This window comes from Podarcis raffonei, chromosome 6, assembly GCF_027172205.1.
Source record: "Podarcis raffonei isolate rPodRaf1 chromosome 6, rPodRaf1.pri, whole genome shotgun sequence".
Lineage (NCBI taxonomy): Eukaryota > Metazoa > Chordata > Lepidosauria > Squamata > Lacertidae > Podarcis > Podarcis raffonei.
In genome coordinates, this window is record NC_070607.1 from 87151378 (window position 1) to 87169952 (window position 18575).

Here is an 18575-nt window from a genome sequence, read left to right on the forward strand (position 1 = left end):
TTTCCACTACGTTGTGGCCTCCTTGCAAGAGGAACATAGGAAGTTGCCCTCTACTGAGGGTTTATTCACACTTAACTCTCACCCATGCTTTCCAGGGATGGTCCATGATTTAAAGCTCTGTCCTGCGAAGCCCTACCAGTCACAGGGCCTGGCTCCTGCACGCACTCCTGACAATATAGGTCTTCACTCACCCCTTCTTCCTTGTTAGGGGTTGTGTGTGCCATTTTGTGGTTCACCTCAGGTACCCAAATGCCGTGGGCTGGTCCTGGGGGACAAGGACTTATAAATAAACCACCCCTCACAAAGATCGCACAAGTAAAAGTGCTGAAATGGTGGGAAATAACACAGCAAGGAGGATATTTCAGAGGGCCCCTGGATTCCCCACATGGAGGTGCAAATGAATCACCGAATCTGTTTTCCTTGAGCAGCCTCTCCTGGCTCTGCTGGAGGAAGAAAGCCAGGAGAGAGAGAATGGTTCTGGTAGGCAAGGCAACAGATTGATTGCTCTTAAAACAATAAGTAACAAGCACTAATTGATGCCTTATCTTGCCTGAACTCCTGCAGCCATGGATAAGAATGCCAGCAAGAGTTGGGAACCAGGTTGTGCATATCCCCAGCATCCCATGTCACTGTTCTCATTAAATCTATAGAAGTGGTGGGAGATGGGAAAAAGTCAGTGAGATGGGGCAGCGTGTGAGTGATGCACAATGATAGAGAATGGCAGAGGAGGGGAACTTAAGGAGAGAGAGAGAGAGAGAGAGAGAGAGAGAGAGAGAGAGAGAGAGACTGGAAGGTGATTAGAATACAGATAGGTATGAGGGGAGCGAAATCAGGTTTGGGTGGAGAAGTCAAAATGTAAATAATGCCTTGCCTGGGACAGCAATGGTTTGGAGAGTTAAGGAGGCCAGGAAAGAAACTGAAAGAAGGAGACTAGAAGACTCCAAGGTTTGCAGGAATTCGTGAGTTCTCATTCTGCTTTAAATGTATGTTCTTGGGCTGAATGGCTCTTGAAATTGAGTGCTCCTTCAAATAGACTGTAAATTAGGGGACGTGGCCACGATTCCCTTGCAACTTGTCATTTTCACAACAGCCTTTTTGCCAGAGTCCTCTTTCCCTTCTCTGTTCAGAGGCTGGCACAAGCCATCTTGGGTTCCTGAGGTCCTTCTCAGCCTTTCAGGTTCCACACACGCATGTCAGATGGGTGTGTGTGTGCATGCACCAGGGTGGGGTGGGTGTACATGCACGACAGGGCACGGGGTGCAATGGGGGAAGGATTCCACCGTGGTACCCCAGCCCTTGCTGCCAACACGACCCCACTCTGGTTCCTCCAATGCCAGGGGAAGAGTGCCAGGAGCTGTGGGGGACCCTGCTGGGGGTGCCTCCTTTGCACCCCCTCAAAAAATCTGCACCCGGGGCCATGGCCCCACTGCCCCCACCTTGCTCAAGGTCCCTTTGAACTCTACCATTCTATGATCATACATGAACATGTTCTAAAAATATACAGCATAACTAAGGCAAATAAGGCAAATAACAATTGGTCAAAGCAGGCGTTGTCAAATGTATTTGAAGTGAGCCTACCCACAGGCTGTATCTACATATTGTATTCATCTTTATTACGGCCATTGGCCCATCACACGACAGTTTCCCATACCAACATAATATACTTAAACCTCCAAATTTAAAACCGCCAAGACTTACAAAAAACAGACAAGAACCAAAGCAAAACAAAAACAAAAGACCAACATCATACATTACAATAAATTTGTAACATAAACATCGCCCTCTACTCATAAATTAGTAGAAGACATCAATGGTGAAATCACCTAATTACATCCTAAAACATAGATCATAGTTTAAAGAGATTATCCGAGCCGCACAGGAGTCCGTTTCTCTTTAGGGATAGGACGCTGATCAAGAATCTGGCAACCATGAGTGATCTTAGGGGGTCATCATAATTTAATAGATATCTCAGTTTGGCTTCATTCGTATCATCGGCAATTCCCTTTAGATATTGAGCAAGAAACTTGCTCCTGGCCGATGAGTGAAAAGCACAATCAAAAATTATGTGATGCAACGATTCCGGTGCCCCACAATTACAATCACATAAGAGCGATATCTGTGCTGTATCTACATACATAAGTAACTTATTTTCAGTTTTATACCACTGACACTGGAATGGCTTCACCCAAAGAATCCTGTGGGACTGTTAATTCCTTGGAACAGGACTCTCTTTACTCCTCTTCTTATCTTATGTAAAGCTGTGTCTGTTAATGGTAGTTGAATGAATGAGAAAGATACTGGAATGAAATAATAGCCAACATAAGATCTGTTTTGAAATATTCAGTTTGGAAAGCCTCCTATTTTTCACCCTCCCCTCCCCTCCCCTTCCCTTCCCCTCCCCTTCCCTTTTCTTAATCTTATTAAGACAACGTTTTCCATATTATCACAATATTTATATACGGTTCGACATTTGACCTCCTCTGAATTTTGCAGTGCTGTACTCAAACCAAATAAATGAGTGCAAAAATATGTATATCAGGAGAAACTGTGCATATAAGTGATATTGGTGAAGATAACCTACAAAACTGCTTTATTGTAGAAGAAATTGCTTGCAAAATCCAGAAATTCACACTGAAATGCTAATGAAATTTTGTGAGGATGTTAAAATTAATAATCACACATTGGCACGGAAATGTGGAAGACTGAATTTAAGATTGGGAAAGTGAAATTGACAGGATTGTCTACCCATATCTCCAAAGAAAGGATGTATTCACAATTATATTACCAAGCATTACCAAGGAAATAAATGGATGTGCTTCAAGCTCAAAGGCAAGTCCTTAACAGGGAACCTATGAAGATCTGGAAGAAAATAGCCCCTCCCCTACTGCCATGCTTTTATTTGGAGAGTAGAGCCGCCTGCTTTGATGACAGCAGCCTGCAAGCTGTGTCACCACGAATCCTGCCGAGTCAAGAAAAGATTTAAGAGTTTAGGGCTTCCCAAGTGTGACTCAGTCAAAACAAATTCACATGGCTGGCTCACCTGACTGCATTCAGTTTTGTCCTCTGCTCTAAGGGCAAGTGGATCAGTAGGAAGGGGGGGAGCAGGACTGTACAGTCCCATGGGATTCATTGGGGGCAGCAGCCCAGTCAGATGGGTGACATATAAGTAATAAAATTATTATCATTATTATGAATATGGTTGACACTGTCTACAACCCACTCAGTCAAATGTCCTGGCACGATGCTTTGCAGCAGCTTGTAAAAACCCATCTTCAATCTTGGATTGATGAATTGTAGGGTCAGCAACCAGCTGAGATGTCATCAGAAGCCAGCCACTCATCAAGTTTCCACTTAAATGCTTGAGAAAATCTCAGGACAGGCGGCACTTATGCTCGTAGCAGAGGGAGGGGAAGTGTCTGGAAAATATGTGTCGATCTCTAGAATGGTGACGAAGCATGAAGGTGGCGTTGCTTGCCTTGAGACAGCTGGCATTCTGGGGTGATTTAACCCCATGCTTTGATTCCAGCTGAACTGAGATCTCTGCTTTAGTGTCAGTGGTTATTAGATACCTCATCTTTGTGGTGAGTGTGAATATCTGGCTTAGAATATCTATACTGGTGGCAGAAGACAAACTTTGGGGATAAAAATCTTTTTATTCCACCTTTTCTCCCACAACCTCAAGGCGATATACATAGTTCTGCTCCTCCCCATTTTCTCCCCACAAGAACTCTGAGGTAGGTTAGGGTGACATTGAGTAATTGGCCCAAGGTCACCCAGTGAGCTTCCTGGCTGAATGGGGGAGTCGAACCCTGGTTTCCAAGGTCCTAGTCCAACACTCTAACCACTGCACCACACTGCCATTCACAGCTGATATGCAAAGGAGAGGCAAGAGAGAATTGTGATGCTGCTCCCCACTCAAGAAGTTGATAAGAGCCCTTCTCTTTGGGAAAAGGAAGATCACTTCACAGGCCTTGGGGTAGGGCAGCCACTTAGGCATTGTAATATCAAAAGAGACATAGATTTGCATATGGTGATTTATATTTTTAGGCGCACATTTAGAAATAATTAGTATAACGTAAACAGAAACACAATAAATATCACCACAATGGGTAATACTGCTACCAGCTGATGTAGATACCTGCTATCCAGGTGTGAATTTTGGGTGGGTAACTTCAAGGCCCTGCTCTCCTTGGGGTTCTTTACCTTTAAACTGGACAGACTTGGACCAGAATGTCCTTCAAACAGAGGACTGTCCCCTTGGTAAAGAAGGACACATGACCACACTATCTTGGGGCATCCTCAGATTATTTGAAAAAAGGGTCACCTCTTGGTTTCATGGGCAACTTTCTGCTTGGTCAGCACTAATATCCACCCCACAGATTTTGCTTAGTCTGAAAAGGCTGAAAGCAGCATGGAAAAGAGTCACACACCATTTTCAGTCTGCCCATTGCCTGAGGCTGAGTGTAGTAAACAACTATTTCATGCATAGTACCCCCCCAATTTAAAATACAGGTTAAAATACAATTTAAAATGCAGCCTCATTTTAAAAGTAGCCCATAGATCAAAACCATAAGGGGAGGGAAACATAAGGGTCAGACTGAGTCCAAACCAAAGGCCAGGCAGAACAGCTCTGTCCTGCAGGCCCTGCGGAAAGATGTCAAGTCCCGCAGGGCCCTAGTCTCTTGTGACAGAGCGTTCCACCAAGTCGGGGCCAGTACTGAAAAGGCCCTGGCCCTAGTTGAGACCAATCTAACCACCTTGAGACTTGGAACCTCCAAAATGTTGTCATTTGTGGACCTTAAGGTCCTCCGCGGGCCATACCAGGAGAGGTGGTCCCATAGGTACGTGGGTCCTAGGCCGCATAGGGCTTTGAAGGTCAAAACCAGCACCTTAAACCTGACCCTGTACTTCACCGGGAGCCAGTGCAGTTGGTAAAGCACCAGATGAATGTGATCCCATGATTAAGATTGTTTAGGGATCCCTGCCCCACTCCAGCCCAAAGTGTCACATAGCAGAGCTTACTTGGCAAGCCTCCATCCTTTCAGCAATGAGATGTTACTCCAAGAACAGGGCTTTTGAACCAGTGGCCGTCCAGATTTTTCTTGGACTCCCAACTCCCTTTAGCCGGCATGGGCTATGATCAGGGATGGTGAGAATTCAGCAAGATCTGGCAGGCCAGTACAGAAGCCTCTGCCATCATCTCACATTGTCAAATGGAAGGTGCGCTTGCAAGGGAAGAACTTGGCAAAATATTGTTATGACAACGTAATATTGTGCATGTCTTCTCAAATGTAAGTCCAATTGAGTTCAATGAGTTCATACTCCTAGGTAAGTATGTGTATGCTTCAGTACCCATTTATCTAGGAGTAAGTTCTGTTAAGGGACACGGGTGGCGCTGTGGGTTAAACCACAGAGCCTAGGACTTGTCGATCAGAAGGTCGGCGGTTCGAATCCCCGGGACAGGGTGAGCTCCTGTTGCTCGGTCCCTGCTCCTGCCAACCTAGCAGTTCGAAAGCACGTCAAAGTGCAAGTAGATAAATAGGTACCGCTCTGGCGGGAAGGTAAACAGTGTTTCCGTGCGCTGCTCTGGTTCGCCAGAAGCGGCTTAGTCATGCTGGCCACATGCTCGGCAAATTAAGCGAGATGAGCACCGCAACCTCAGAGTCGGCCACGACTGGACCTAATGGTCAGCGGTCCCTTACCTTTACCTTTTTAAGCTCTGTTAAACACAATGGGGCTTTCTCCTAATAAACCTATTGGTTTGTATTCATAATCTTCTGACTTCTCCTAGAAGTCAAACCGTTCATATCCATTTATATAATGATTTTATCCTGCATTTTCCCCATCACCAATTTTTCATTGTACTTGAAGACTGAAAATATTTTTAGATCACTTCCACTAATGAGACGATGAATTCAAACTGTCTCTTATTTAGCCATTCATCTTTGTCTTATCAACCATTTGCCCCCACCCGCAAAAAAAAATTAGAGGCATAATTGCTTCTGTGCAAGAGCTGCTTACTGCACAGGAACCTACCAAACTTTAAAACCATAATAATTCCAATTTTCTTGAAAGTCTGGCCTCCCCATTAAGCTCTAAAAGCATTATTTAGTTTCCTTGCATTTCCCCTCCCACCCTTATAAAATGAAATTGATCATATAAGGCTGTTTGTTTTAAATGCGGTATTCGCAACGCAAATTATTATGAAGTTATTATCCCAGAAACAAATGGCTTGGAAATGTGTTCCATATCATTCATTTAAATTTTATGGGTTGTTGAAATAAATATGCAAATTGCCTTATAATTCCCCGGCTCATGACATCGTGGGTGACGGATGCTCGCTATGCACTTGAGAATTAATGTGTGTACGCCCACATATATATCCTAGCAATGCTACCCACAACCATTATTTATGGAGCTCTGCTATTCTCTTTCAAGATACTGGCTGGAAGATGCCTGCCACTGAGCTGTCTTTATTACTTACTGCCCCAGCATTGCTTCCTTGCTATTAATGAAATTGATAGTCATATGAGGACCTATTATTAAGTGTGAAAATGAGCTCTGTCTAGAAACAAATGTGGCAAAGGGAGAGGATCTTGGCAGGACTAGTCAATAGCGGCTTCTTGGAGCTATTGACACTGGCTGAGGTTTGGTATCCAGTCATATTCCCATTCTGTGTATAGATCCATAGAGTCTGAGGCCCCATCTGCACTATAAAGCAGTATGATAAACAGCTGTGGCTCATCCCTCACCCCCCCCACCGCCTCCAGAATTATGAAGACTGTTGTTATGTATTCAGTGGTCTGTGTTTGCCTGAGCTTGAATCTGGACTAAGGATTTTGAGTCCCTGTGTTCTGATTTGATACATGATATTCAACAATTCAGGATTTGGGCCTCTGTCATGGGCCTTTAAACTCTGAGTCATGATTCACAGCTTGGAAGTTTAGACAGCCAATCACGTTGGGAGTGGGGGTGGCACAGACCTTCGGAAATGTATATAAGCAGTTGCTTTGCCCCTGTTGTCCAGTTCTGTTAGTTCAATAAAGGTTCTTGCTGTTATCACTGTGTCTTGCCTCGTGGGAACCCACCTACACGTCAACAGTAGTTTGTTATTGGTTCAGAAAGTTGTTCGGAGACCCTCATTTCCCTTCACAGAGTGACAATTCCCAAAGTTCCTTAGGAAGAAGAACTGAGTGTTTGTTGTTGTTGTTGTTGTTTAGTCGTTTATTCGTGTCCGACTCTTCGTGACCCCATGGACCAAAGCAGCATGGACTCATGCTGGTAGCTTCGAGAACACTATCCAACCATCTCATCCTCTGTTGTCCCCTTCTCCCAACATCAGGGTCTTTTCCAGGGAGTCTTCTCTTCTCATGAGGTGGCCAAAGTATTGGAGCCTCAACTTCACGATCTGTCCTTCCAGTGAGCACTCAGGGCTGATTTCCTTCAGAATGGATAGGTTTGATCTTCTTGCAGTCCACGGGACTCTCAAGAGTCTCCTCCAGCACAATAATTCAGAAGCATCAATTCTTCGGCTATCAGCCTTTTGTCCAGCAAAACATTGTCTGCTGGACTTCCTGAACATTATTACCTGCCTCTGGAGAGCTTAGGTATGGTACTGGAAGCAGCAGTGGCATCAGTACTGGCATGATCTGCAGTGGGAAACTAGAAGGCATTTTAGATATCCCACAAAATTTCCCATAGGTCACGCTCACAGCATACACTGAAAGCACTATGATACCACATTGACATACCCTCCAACATTTCTCTGATGAAAATAGGGACGCCCCATTCCATACTGATAATTTTACTCTTTATACCCCACACATCTTATTGGGTTGCCCCAGCAGCTCTGGGCAGCTTCCAACATATATAAAAACATAATAAAACATTAAACATTTTTTTAAAAAAACCCTTCCCTATACAGGTTTGCTTTCAGATGACTTGGGGGTCAGATAACTCCATACCCTCCAAGATTCCTCCGAGGAAAATAGGGACGTCCTAAGGAAAAGCAGGACATTCTGAAGCCTTAGATTAGCAGTACCCGGAGGTCCAGCGGTCCGCCAACCCCGTGGCCAGAGGGGAAAAACAATTCCAGAGACTTCTTGGTCAGAGAAAAGAGATTTATTGAGATCTGCGCAGAGGCAGCCAGTGGAGTCCTCTCCAAAGACTGGCTACAACGATACAAGTAAACAAGCATTTTTATACCTGAGAGCATGTCCATCTCCCCAATTCCCTCCAATCAGCTGGCAAGGTTTAGCTTACTCCCTAATATGGCATATGGCTATTCGGCTAGCTAAGCCCCCTCCCTCCCTTGTTTGTGTGCTCCTTGTCTCTTGCGTTTCTGCAGCAGGAAGCATGTGCAAAAAAAAAGAAACGACCGTCTGGCCAAATATAGCAAGCAACAACTGCAGTTGCTGCTTAGCTGAGAGAAAACAAAGGAAATGGGCCTCCCTGCTAGCCGGCAGAAAGAGGAAGTTGGCCTTTTTGCAAAGCCGCTGCTCGCTCTCTGCTAGCCGGCAGAAAGAGGAAGTGGGCCTCTTCCAAATTCAGCAAAGCAGGATAGTAAGCAATTTTAACAGAGCAATTTAGAAAACAATTTATCAGAGCAGAGCAATTTACTTAAATATAAAATACAGGGAATACCTTCCCTCTCCCTTCAATTCCAGGATCAAATCAGAAACTGGGACGGCTTCTCTAAATCAGTGAAATCCCTGGAAAATAAGGACACTTGGCTTGGAGGGTCTGCATTAAACCGTCATGGCTTCCCCCCAAAGATTTCCGGGAGTTGTAGTTTGCTATGGGTGCTCAGCGTTATTAGGAAACCCCTATTCCTCCCACAGAGCTGCAATTCCCAGAGTGCCTTGGGAAGAAGAACTGAGGGTTTGACCACTCTAGGAATTGTAGTTTTGTGAGTGGAATAGCAGACACTTTTGGGACTTCCCCCAAAGGCTAATCATAGCTGATGGTACCAATAGCCACACCTGACAAACAAGCCAACATTTTCTGTGAGGTTCAGGTAGGGTTTCACCTAAAATTTCACTTGAGGTAGAATTTGGGCAGCAACTCTGCATGCTATCTTGTTGCCTTTCTTGCTGCAACTTAGAGATCAGTCTATTGCAGAAAATAATGCCCCTTGGTCCTACTTGATCAAGGCCAGATTAAGACCTTTAGAGGCCCTAAGCACTTAAAAGATTTTGGTGCCCCCCCCCATATATCTTATTCAAAATATAAGCAATAATAAACCATAAAATAAAATCATATTTTTCAAAATGAAACAAAACCTACAGCAAGATGGAAAATAATGTTGTTGGGGTTTTTTGTTTTTGTTTTGGTATACTACTTTATTTATATTTGGTGGAAAAATCTCTTACTTTTTCTAACTGCAAAGTCTTTGATCAAATCCTTAAAACTAGTCTTACATAACATGTCTGCTTCTATACTTAGTAGAGACAAGGCATCCAGGCTGCCTTGGTGCATAGTTTTATGAAGATTTTATGAAGATTATCTGCTCTGAGACCCCACAACTAATTCTCCCCTGGCCTCCTCGCTGGCCCAAGTAGGACCAATTCAGCCAGCTAGCCCTGGGGATTATCTAATGCTTATTTCCCCTAAATTGATTTCTGAATTTTGAATTTTATTGTCATTCATGTTTTTATACTGTATTTTATGCTGCTTTTACAATCAAGTGTTTTAAATTTGTTGTTAGCCGCCCTGAGCCCAGTTTTTGAACCAGGAAGGGCGGGATATAAATTAAAAAAAATTATTATTATTATTAGTTGTTCTGTTGGGTTTTTAAAATATACTTCAACTGAGAAAATGAACGCTCAGCTTGAGCAATTTGTGACCATTAATGTTAAAAATCCGGCAATGGAAAATTTCTATTGTGCCCCCCTTACCTTGATTCCCTAAGAACATTCTTATTTAATCCAGCCCTGTTCTTGATATCAAACCTTGATGCACTTCAGCCTGTTCAATATTTCTCTCATTTTCTTTAACCATCAATTTTGTTTCCCCTCCCTTCTCAGAGGAGATGGATCCATCCCCTGCAGTGCGTTCCGAATATCTGGTCTCAGGGATTCGAACTCCTCCCGTCCGAAGGAACAGCAAGCTAGCCACGTTGGGCAGGATCTTCAAGCCATGGAAATGGAGGAAAAAGAAAAACGAGAAACTAAAACAGACGTCAGCAGGTAAGTGGGGGAAATATATTTATTTTTACTTTGGCCAGGGACATGTATTATGGCAAAAAAGGGCCAGGATTTGCTTGTCATAAGAGAAGATCACATTTGTAAAGCATAAGCTGGGCCGTGCATAGTCAAGTGCAGAAAAAGCAGAGAAATGTTCTGTAGATCACAAAACATGGCTTTTTGAGAGTATCCGTTTTTATTATTTTAAAAGCAAGTTTCAAACCCCCCATGATAGCAGGGATAGGCTTGAAATTCTGTAGGTAGTCCCTGAAGAAAGCACAGGAGCTTGGTTGTTCAGGGTGATTTCAGGGGGTCATGGGAAGGGTTTAACGTGCTTCCTACGGACGTGGGTGGCGCTGTGGTCTAAACTACTGAGCCTCTTTGGGCTTGCTGATCAGAAGGTCGGCGGTTCGAATCCCCGCAATGGAGTGAGCTCCCATTGTCCTGCCAACCTAGCAGTTCGTAAGCACACCAGTGCAAGTAGATAAATAGGTACCGCTGCAGTGGGAAGGTAAACAGCGTTTCTGTGCACTCTGGCACTCGTCACAGTCCTTTGTGCACCAGTAGCGGTTTAGTCATGCTGACCACATGAGCCGGAAAACTGTCTGTGGACAAACGCCGGCTCCCTTGGCCTGAAAGTCACCATTGTCTGGACTTAACCGTCCAGGGGTCCTTTACCCTTTACCTTAACATGCCCTATGTAGTTCTGAGTCCCTCCTACAGACTAGGAGAAACTGAATAAATTAAGCAAAAAACATTGATAATGTAAATATTTACTTGCTGCAGATTCCAGACTTCCTTCCTACAGATTTTTTTCTTTTTCTTTCTTCAAAGTTTATCACAGAGCCATCAAGGCCCTGCTTATAACAGTTTAAGGCTGAATGCATGCACTGTTTGGCAGGAAAAATCTCACCTCATGGTGGCTTTTTCTAGTCACCCCCTCTGGTTAAGGCATGGGGTGTATGGGGGCAGAACGGGGGAATCCACACTTATACACCTTCTGTAGTGGAACCCCAGTGTAAGTGGCTCCCATAAGGGAACTGCAGAAAGGATGTGGTTGGTCAGGGGCACCATGGATTCAAAAAGGTTGAGAACCACTGTTTTTATGGGTACTGATTTCCCCCCTCAAAGTCCGGGGCCCTTGCCCAGGAATGCAAATGAAGGCCTTCACAGGTATCATGAAAAAAGAAACAAAAAATCACTTTAAATATATACCAGTTATAATTTATCTTTCTGGCTTAGATTTCTGTTCTTTTAGAAATGCTGTATCTCTCACTAGCCCTTTGATTAAAAGAAGGGGCAGATACTTAAATAAATAATAAGTGAGTAACCTTGTGGTCAGAAATAGCATTTTACTGCAAAAAGTGTTTGTGGGGAGTGACGATGAAGAGAGTCACGATGCTCAGTAAGGTTTAAAGGCCAAGGATTAAGGATTCAGTTGCAAAACAAGAAAAAACACACGAATTAAAACTTCTGTATTTTAGGATTATTTAAAAGTGATTTTGAATACCTCATATTAACACAGTAGAACTCATAGCTTATTTAGTAGCTAGACCTAATGATTGGTTTATAATGACAGTGACTCATTGCAGAACCAGTGAGTTGGCCAGAAATATTGACAGCCCTGAGGAATGCAACCACATATGGTCTAAAATACGGAGGTGGGGGTTTTGCCCCCTCCCTCAATATCCCTGCTGCTTGTTATCCCTTTTCAACAGAGCTGAAAACGGGCCTTAATAAGCGTTGCTAGGCCTTGCCTAGCTGAAAGGAAACAAAGGTTAGGAATTCTTACAAGCAGTTACTGGAGTAGTCAAGCTGTTATTATGCGGCTCCACAGCAAGCTATGAGCCAAAATGAGCTTTTCCTGCTTGCATTTAGCTCCTCGTTGAACTTCTCTCAGCAAGACTTGTGGTTCCATCCAGCTGTGTGTCTTTTCCTTGTTCTTTCCGTTAGGAAATGCAGAGGCCACACTGTCAGGATGGGGAAAGGCTAGTGGGATCCACTCTGGTTTGGGTCGTCCCCCCCCCCATAGTACACAAATATTGTAGAATTCTTTCCCCAAAAACCATCCTGGAAGGGTTGGGTTTTCCCCTTTTGGCCAGTGGGGGGGTGATGCTAGGGGAATTATTTATGTCCTGGCATTGCAAAACTAACTTTAGCACCGTACAGTCTTATCTTTGATCTCAAATGCCTTGGCTCCCGAACAAATCAGCTCCCGAATGTTCGAAACCCGGAAGTGAGTGTTCTGGTTTTCGAGCGTTATTTTGGAACCCGAATGTCCGACATGGGTTACACGGCTTCCGATTGGCTGCAGGAGCTTCCTGCAGCCAATCAGAAGCCCCACTTTTGGTTTCCAAACATTTTGGAAGTTGAATGGACTTCCGGAACAGATTCTGTTCGACTTCCAAGGTACGACTGTACTATTATTCTAGAAAAAAGAGGTGCCAGAACTCACCATGAATGCCCACTTGAGAGGTGCCAGAACTGAGTACAGCAAGTTCTGGCTGAAAAAAAAAGCCCGGCTTTAGCATAAGCAATACCTTGCTTGATAAGATGAGAATTCCATCTAGCCTGGCATTCTGTCTCAACTGTCCAGAATCATGGACATCTAGGGAAGCTGAATGTTGGAAGGTTCAGGACAGACCAAAAAAGTATTTCTTCAAAGTGTACATAGCTTAACTACAGAATTCATTCCTACAGGGAGAAATGATAGCCACCAGTTTGGATGGCTTGAATGGAGGGTTGGACAAATTCATAGAAGGGTGGGGCTAGTTACTAACCATGGTGCCTCAACTGTTGGAGACACAATACTTCTGAATACCAGTTGTTGGGAACCACCTACAGGAGGGGAGAATGTTCTTGCACTTGGTTCCTTCTTGCAGGTTTTCCATAGGCATCTGGTTGACCCCTGTGAGAAAAAGATGTTGGACTAGATGGGCTGCTGGCCTGATCCAGCAAAGCTTTTCTTATGTTTTAGAAACCTGCTTATGGAGCAAAATGAGGTTATTTGTCCCCAGTTTGTCTCCAACATCAGACATTCAGCTCTGAGCAACACCTGGTCCCCTCCAACAGAGTATGGTCTGCTGGACATCATCTACAGTGGGAAACTATGATGCAAATGCCATTTTGGACTTCCTACAATTCTCTGACGTAGCGTCATTCCATAGTATCACCGGATCCAAGCCTTTCTTGCTATGTCTTTTGCTCCGGGGTTGTGGGGAGAGTTGGACTAGGGAACCTGCCCAAGTTTTCCAGTCATGATTCAAAGCATGTGAGACGCTGGGAGGAGAGATGGGGGCTTCCTGTGATGGCAGAAGCCACTTTACACTGTGTGTCTGTGCGATCCTATAAGCTAGTGTGGTGTAGTCAACAGAGTGCTGGATCTGGAAGGCTTTGGGTTCCAATCCCCATTCCACCATGAGGTCATTGGTTGACTTCAGGATTACCCCCCATGTCCATTTGTCCTAAAGATCTTGGAAGAAGGATGGGATACAAAAGTTAAGAACGGGTAAGGCAGTCTGATCAGTGGGAGGTGGGGAGGGTGAGAAAGAGAGACACTGCGTTTAACCTCTCACTTGCTGTGCCATCCTTCAAGCGTGACATCCTTCACCCATTCATGCAGGCTTCTTGTGTTTTTCATTTCCACACTCTGTCTGCTCTGATGTTCCATGTTGACCATGCTCACCCCACACCACCCCTTTTTGCAGTGTTAGAGAAGAAGACAACCGCAAGGCAAGGTCGGGACGAACTTATTAAGAAAGGCCTGCTGGAAATTATGGAACAAGGCAAGTGAAAACAATCTTTGTATTTTTATTCCCCCCACTCCTTGCCATAGGAAACTGGAAGGGATCTCACTATTTAAAACAAACAAACAAACAAATCAATCATTTTAGATAGGTATGTTAGCACTCAGGGGGAACAATGAAGGGGGTCTAGACTAATGCCCCCCCAGTGTTTTCCTTCTGTCTGTAGTGAAGGCATATGTATAGATTTTATAAGTGATTTTCAGCTTGGAAGACATTTTGCCATGTTAACATTATATCAAAATAACAACAACACCACATTTTGTTCCTGTAAAACCCACATGCAACACACATACATGCTGAGAAACCATCCTCCAATTTCTGCGAAGTTTTCTTAAGTCCCTCCAGATGTTATATTTTTTAAAACACCTGCAGCCCACCTTTCCTTCCAGGAGTACAAAGTGATGTACATGGTCCTTCCCCTACCCATTTTATCCTCACAATACCCCTGTGACGCACATTAGACTGAGAGGAAATGACTCACCCAAAGTCACTCACTGAACCTCATGGCTGGGTGAAGATTCGAAGCCTGGTTTCCCAAGTCTTAGTCCAACACTCTAACCACTACACCATCCTGATTCTAACTCCCATCAGCTGTAGCTAACATGGCCAATGGCCTTAGATGATGGAAGCTGTTGTCTAGCAACATCTGGAGCACCACAGGTTCCCCATCCGTGCCTTACTCTAATGGTTAACCCATTTCTGGTTCAATATTTAAAACAAACAGAGACAAGGAAACTCGTGCATCATTTTTTAGCCAATAATTTCTGTACCTCTGCTCTGTCATTGGCATGGCTTGTGTGGTTACACCATTGACTCCATCACACATTTGCCTTCTCCTCTGTTCCACTTTCCTCTTCTCTTCCAAACATCTCTGGAGAAGAGAAGAGCAAGAACTGGGGTGTTGTTTTTTGTTTCATTCTCGTCTTTGCCATGGTCCTATGTTGCCAAAGAAAGCTTCGAGTGAGCAAATTTACAACGCAACACCGTTTGTCTAGGCAATCTAGCATGATCCATGTTCTTCCTTCCCAGCACAATGGATGCCTTGAGTCTTGGGGGGGGGTTACTTTACAGTTTTAGTAACACATGCCGTTTATTAACCTCTGTTTAAAATTCACCCACAATGTCTTTTTAAAGAACTGTCCATAAGCCTGTTCCTAGGTACATGGCAGTTACATCTTCATCTTTTGCAATTAAGCACTGTTTTAATGCAAGGGTTTGCGGTTGTCAGATCTGCATTATTACGCTCAGCAAAGTGCATTAAATCTTGGAAGGCGCTGGAGCTTCTGTTGTACCAGAGGAATGCCAGTTACTAAAAGTGGAATCATAGAATTGTAGAGCTGGAAGGGACCTCAAGGGTCATCTAGTCCAACCCCCTGCAGTGCAGGAATCACAAGCCCAGTGTAAAATGCATTACTGTTACATTATCTTATTGCACAGAAAACACAAAATCCTACCACCTGAGACCATACGCAGCATATGACAAATTCCAGTTGTGTTTGCAGGAATTTCTGAGATGATCTGTGCAAAGTGTTTCAAGCACTTTAGAGTATGACATAAATGCAGATATGATTATAGTTTTAAAATGCAAAATTGGAGGTAACTGCACTGAAGAATGAACAATAATTATCAGATCTGTAGGTTTCCTTAACAGACACCCGAAAGGGGTCTCAATAAGCTGAACAATTTTGTTGTGGAGTTGCGATCAGCTCCTGCAAATTTATAGCGTGTAGAATCAGGCATCGAGTGAAGAACTGAGAATACAAAAAGCTTCAGATATCGTTACATAAACATTACAGTCTTCTCAGCTTTGAAGCTGTTTAAATACATTTAGAAGTATATAGAAACATAGTTGATTAAAGGACGTTGTGCTGAAGAATCAAAATGTTTGTGCCCAAATTGGATCCCCTTGGGGGTGTTCCTTTTCCTCCTGGCTTCATGCACAAAAGTGACCAGATAATATCTAGAAATACAGTAAAAAGTCAAGCTTCGGAGAGATTTTGGATGACTTTTTTTTTAGCTCTTAACTGAGTAATGCCCACAGCTAGAAGCAGTGGGAAGACAATGCAGGGATGGAACTTAACGGATGGGAGCCCAGAAGACCACTGACACCCCTAACCCTTATCTGAGCATGCAAACAGGATGCTGTATAGTATACTGAAGAACTGAATTATCAGAGGTGAAAATACGGTTCCTTTTTTTTTTTAAAGTGGGTGTGAGGTTGGAAGGAGGGAAGCTAAGAGTGGGAAGAAGGAATGAAGAATGGGCTGTTCTATTATAATAATGTGAAAACCGTAATAAATTATAGGTAGGTAGAGAGAGAGAGAGAGAGAGAGAGAGAGAGAGAGAGAGAGAGAGAGAAATGCATCTAATCCAATGTGAAGCACCTGAAGTCCAACTGCAGAGAATTGAGCATGTCTTAGGAAATGTTGTGTATCAGGGGCAGTGTTGGCGGAAACAGAGCGAAGCAACCAGCTTCAGGCAGCACTATGATGTGGGGCATATAGAGAAAGAGAGGAATTATCATCTCCATGGTGTAGCGCACCTTTCAAATGTGGGTTGGATGGAAGGTAGAGAAACTCTGGTATCAAAATGTATTGGGCTGGCTCTGGAAGGGAGAGCACTATACTTCAAGTTTCAGGAGCTAAACTAGAACACAGTCCCATCAACCAGAGATCCTTTGCTAGGCTCAGGGGGATCTCTAGAATCCAAATAGCTCTTCTCGTGCATCTCCTCCCTGTCCCTGTCCACCCTAATGAATCCCCACCCCTCTTTGTCCATCACTTTTTCTCTCAGTGGATGCTTTGTCTGAAGAATAAGCTACTTGCAAGTTCCGCCGCTGTCATTTTCGCTTATTCTTTCTGTGTGGCTCCCGTGTCCTCTTCTTCACCTCTCCTTAAATTTTCACATCCTGCCATGTCCAAGGACCTGTTTCCCCCTTACTTGACCTGTAGTTCAGGAGTGGCTAGCTAGCTTTTTTTTTTTTTTTTTTGCTTAAAGGCTGCCTTCTTTGTTTGAATAATCCATAATGGGCATGGTCCAAACAGTTGAGGCCACTCCACACTAACTCTCTCATGGAGGGGTACCCCTGGCTGCTAGCCACAATATCAGTTGATGTGAACTGCGGGTAGAGGGCAGGCTACTGCATTCAGCTTCTGCTTGTGGGCTTCCTATAGACATCTGGCTGGCCACTGTGAGAAAAAGTATGTTGGACTAGATGGGCCGATGGGAGACACAGAGGCATACCAACAAACGAACGTGTTTGCATTAGGGGATGTCCTGAAGTAGAGGACCTTATGCATTATATCTTGCGCTGCCCCTTATATTATGAAGCAAGAGAAAGATTTTTAGCACCTATAATGACAAGGTCCCCTGGCCAGAACCCCTCTGACATGATTTTATATCTCCTCGCAGACACAGATAAGTATGTGACCTGGTGTGTAGCACTCTTTGCAACTGCCGCTAGGAAAATTAGAGCAAATTATATAGCCGAGGTAGCCACCAACTGTAAAGGAGATGAATTTATTTGACCTTATTTACATCAAGCTATATTTTATCCTTATCACCAAACTCCGAATATAATTGCACACTGTATTAATTAACATAATTTTTAATATATTAGTGGCCATGTGATAATTTTAGCTTATAAATTTTATTTTTTAATGCATTAATTTGTATATTAAGGTACTTTTATAGCTCTGTTTAGAGTAGGTAATGTCTTGATAACATAAATGTTTTAAGTTTTTTGTAGCAATCCAGCATATTTTCTTTTAATTGTTGAAGGATTCTGTGTACATTGTGGCAGCCTTTGGCTATGTGCAATAAAATTGACTGACTGACTGACTAGATTGGCCACTGGCCTGATCCTGCAGGGTTCTTATATTATTATATTCTTATATTCCCTGTCTCTCACACAGCACACACTCATGCATACAGACCACAGATACAGCTCTCCTTCCCTTGCTCCCTGTCTCTCTCTTTCTCTCACTTACACACATCCAGGAGTGGCTGTTGCCCTTGACCTCCCAGCAGTGACATCCCTGTTACTTACCAGAAGGGGGAGACAATGGAAGGATGGACTTTGCTGATGTGCCTGCATGGCCTCCAACTCTCTCTTCGTAAGCCAGGAGGGTGCGCTGCGCTGCGCATCTTCATTCACTTCTCCTGCATGCACCTGACACCACACATACTGCCAACAGTGACTAGCAATAGCTGTCTGAGGTTTCAAGCAGGAGTCCTCCCTAGCCATACCTGGAGATACCAGGGCCTGAATCTGAGGCCTTCTGCAACCAGAGCAGATACTGTATTCTGAGCTACAGCTCTGCTCACCTCCTGCACCACCAACGCTAAGGTAAAGGTAAAGGGACCCCTGACCATTAGGTCCAGTCGTGGCCGATTCTGGGGTTGCGGCGCTCATCTCGCTTTACTGCCCGAGGGAGCCGGTGTACAGCTTCCAGGTCACGTGGCCAGCATGACTAAGCCGCTTCTGGTGAACCAGAGCTGCGCAGGAAACGCCGTTTACCTTCCCGCTGGAGCAGTTCCTATTTATCTACTTGCACTTTGACGTGCTTTCGAACTGCTAGGTGGG

The 18575-nt window shown here is 44.1% G+C and overlaps 1 protein-coding gene across 4 annotated transcripts in view; it reads left to right on the plus strand.

Moving 5' to 3' along the window:
* Positions 1-18575, plus strand: part of PHACTR3 (phosphatase and actin regulator 3) — a 207507-nt gene that overhangs the window by 89195 nt on the left and 99737 nt on the right. For 2 of the 4 annotated variants that reach the window (XM_053394402.1, XM_053394404.1), the window contains exons 3-4: positions 10026-10187; positions 13892-13969. In XM_053394402.1, coding sequence (XP_053250377.1) covers positions 10026-10187; positions 13892-13969 — 240 coding nt within the window. The remainder of the gene's footprint in view (positions 1-10025; positions 10188-13891; positions 13970-18575) is intronic. The other 2 variants (XM_053394403.1, XM_053394405.1) reach the window with 1 other exon arrangement.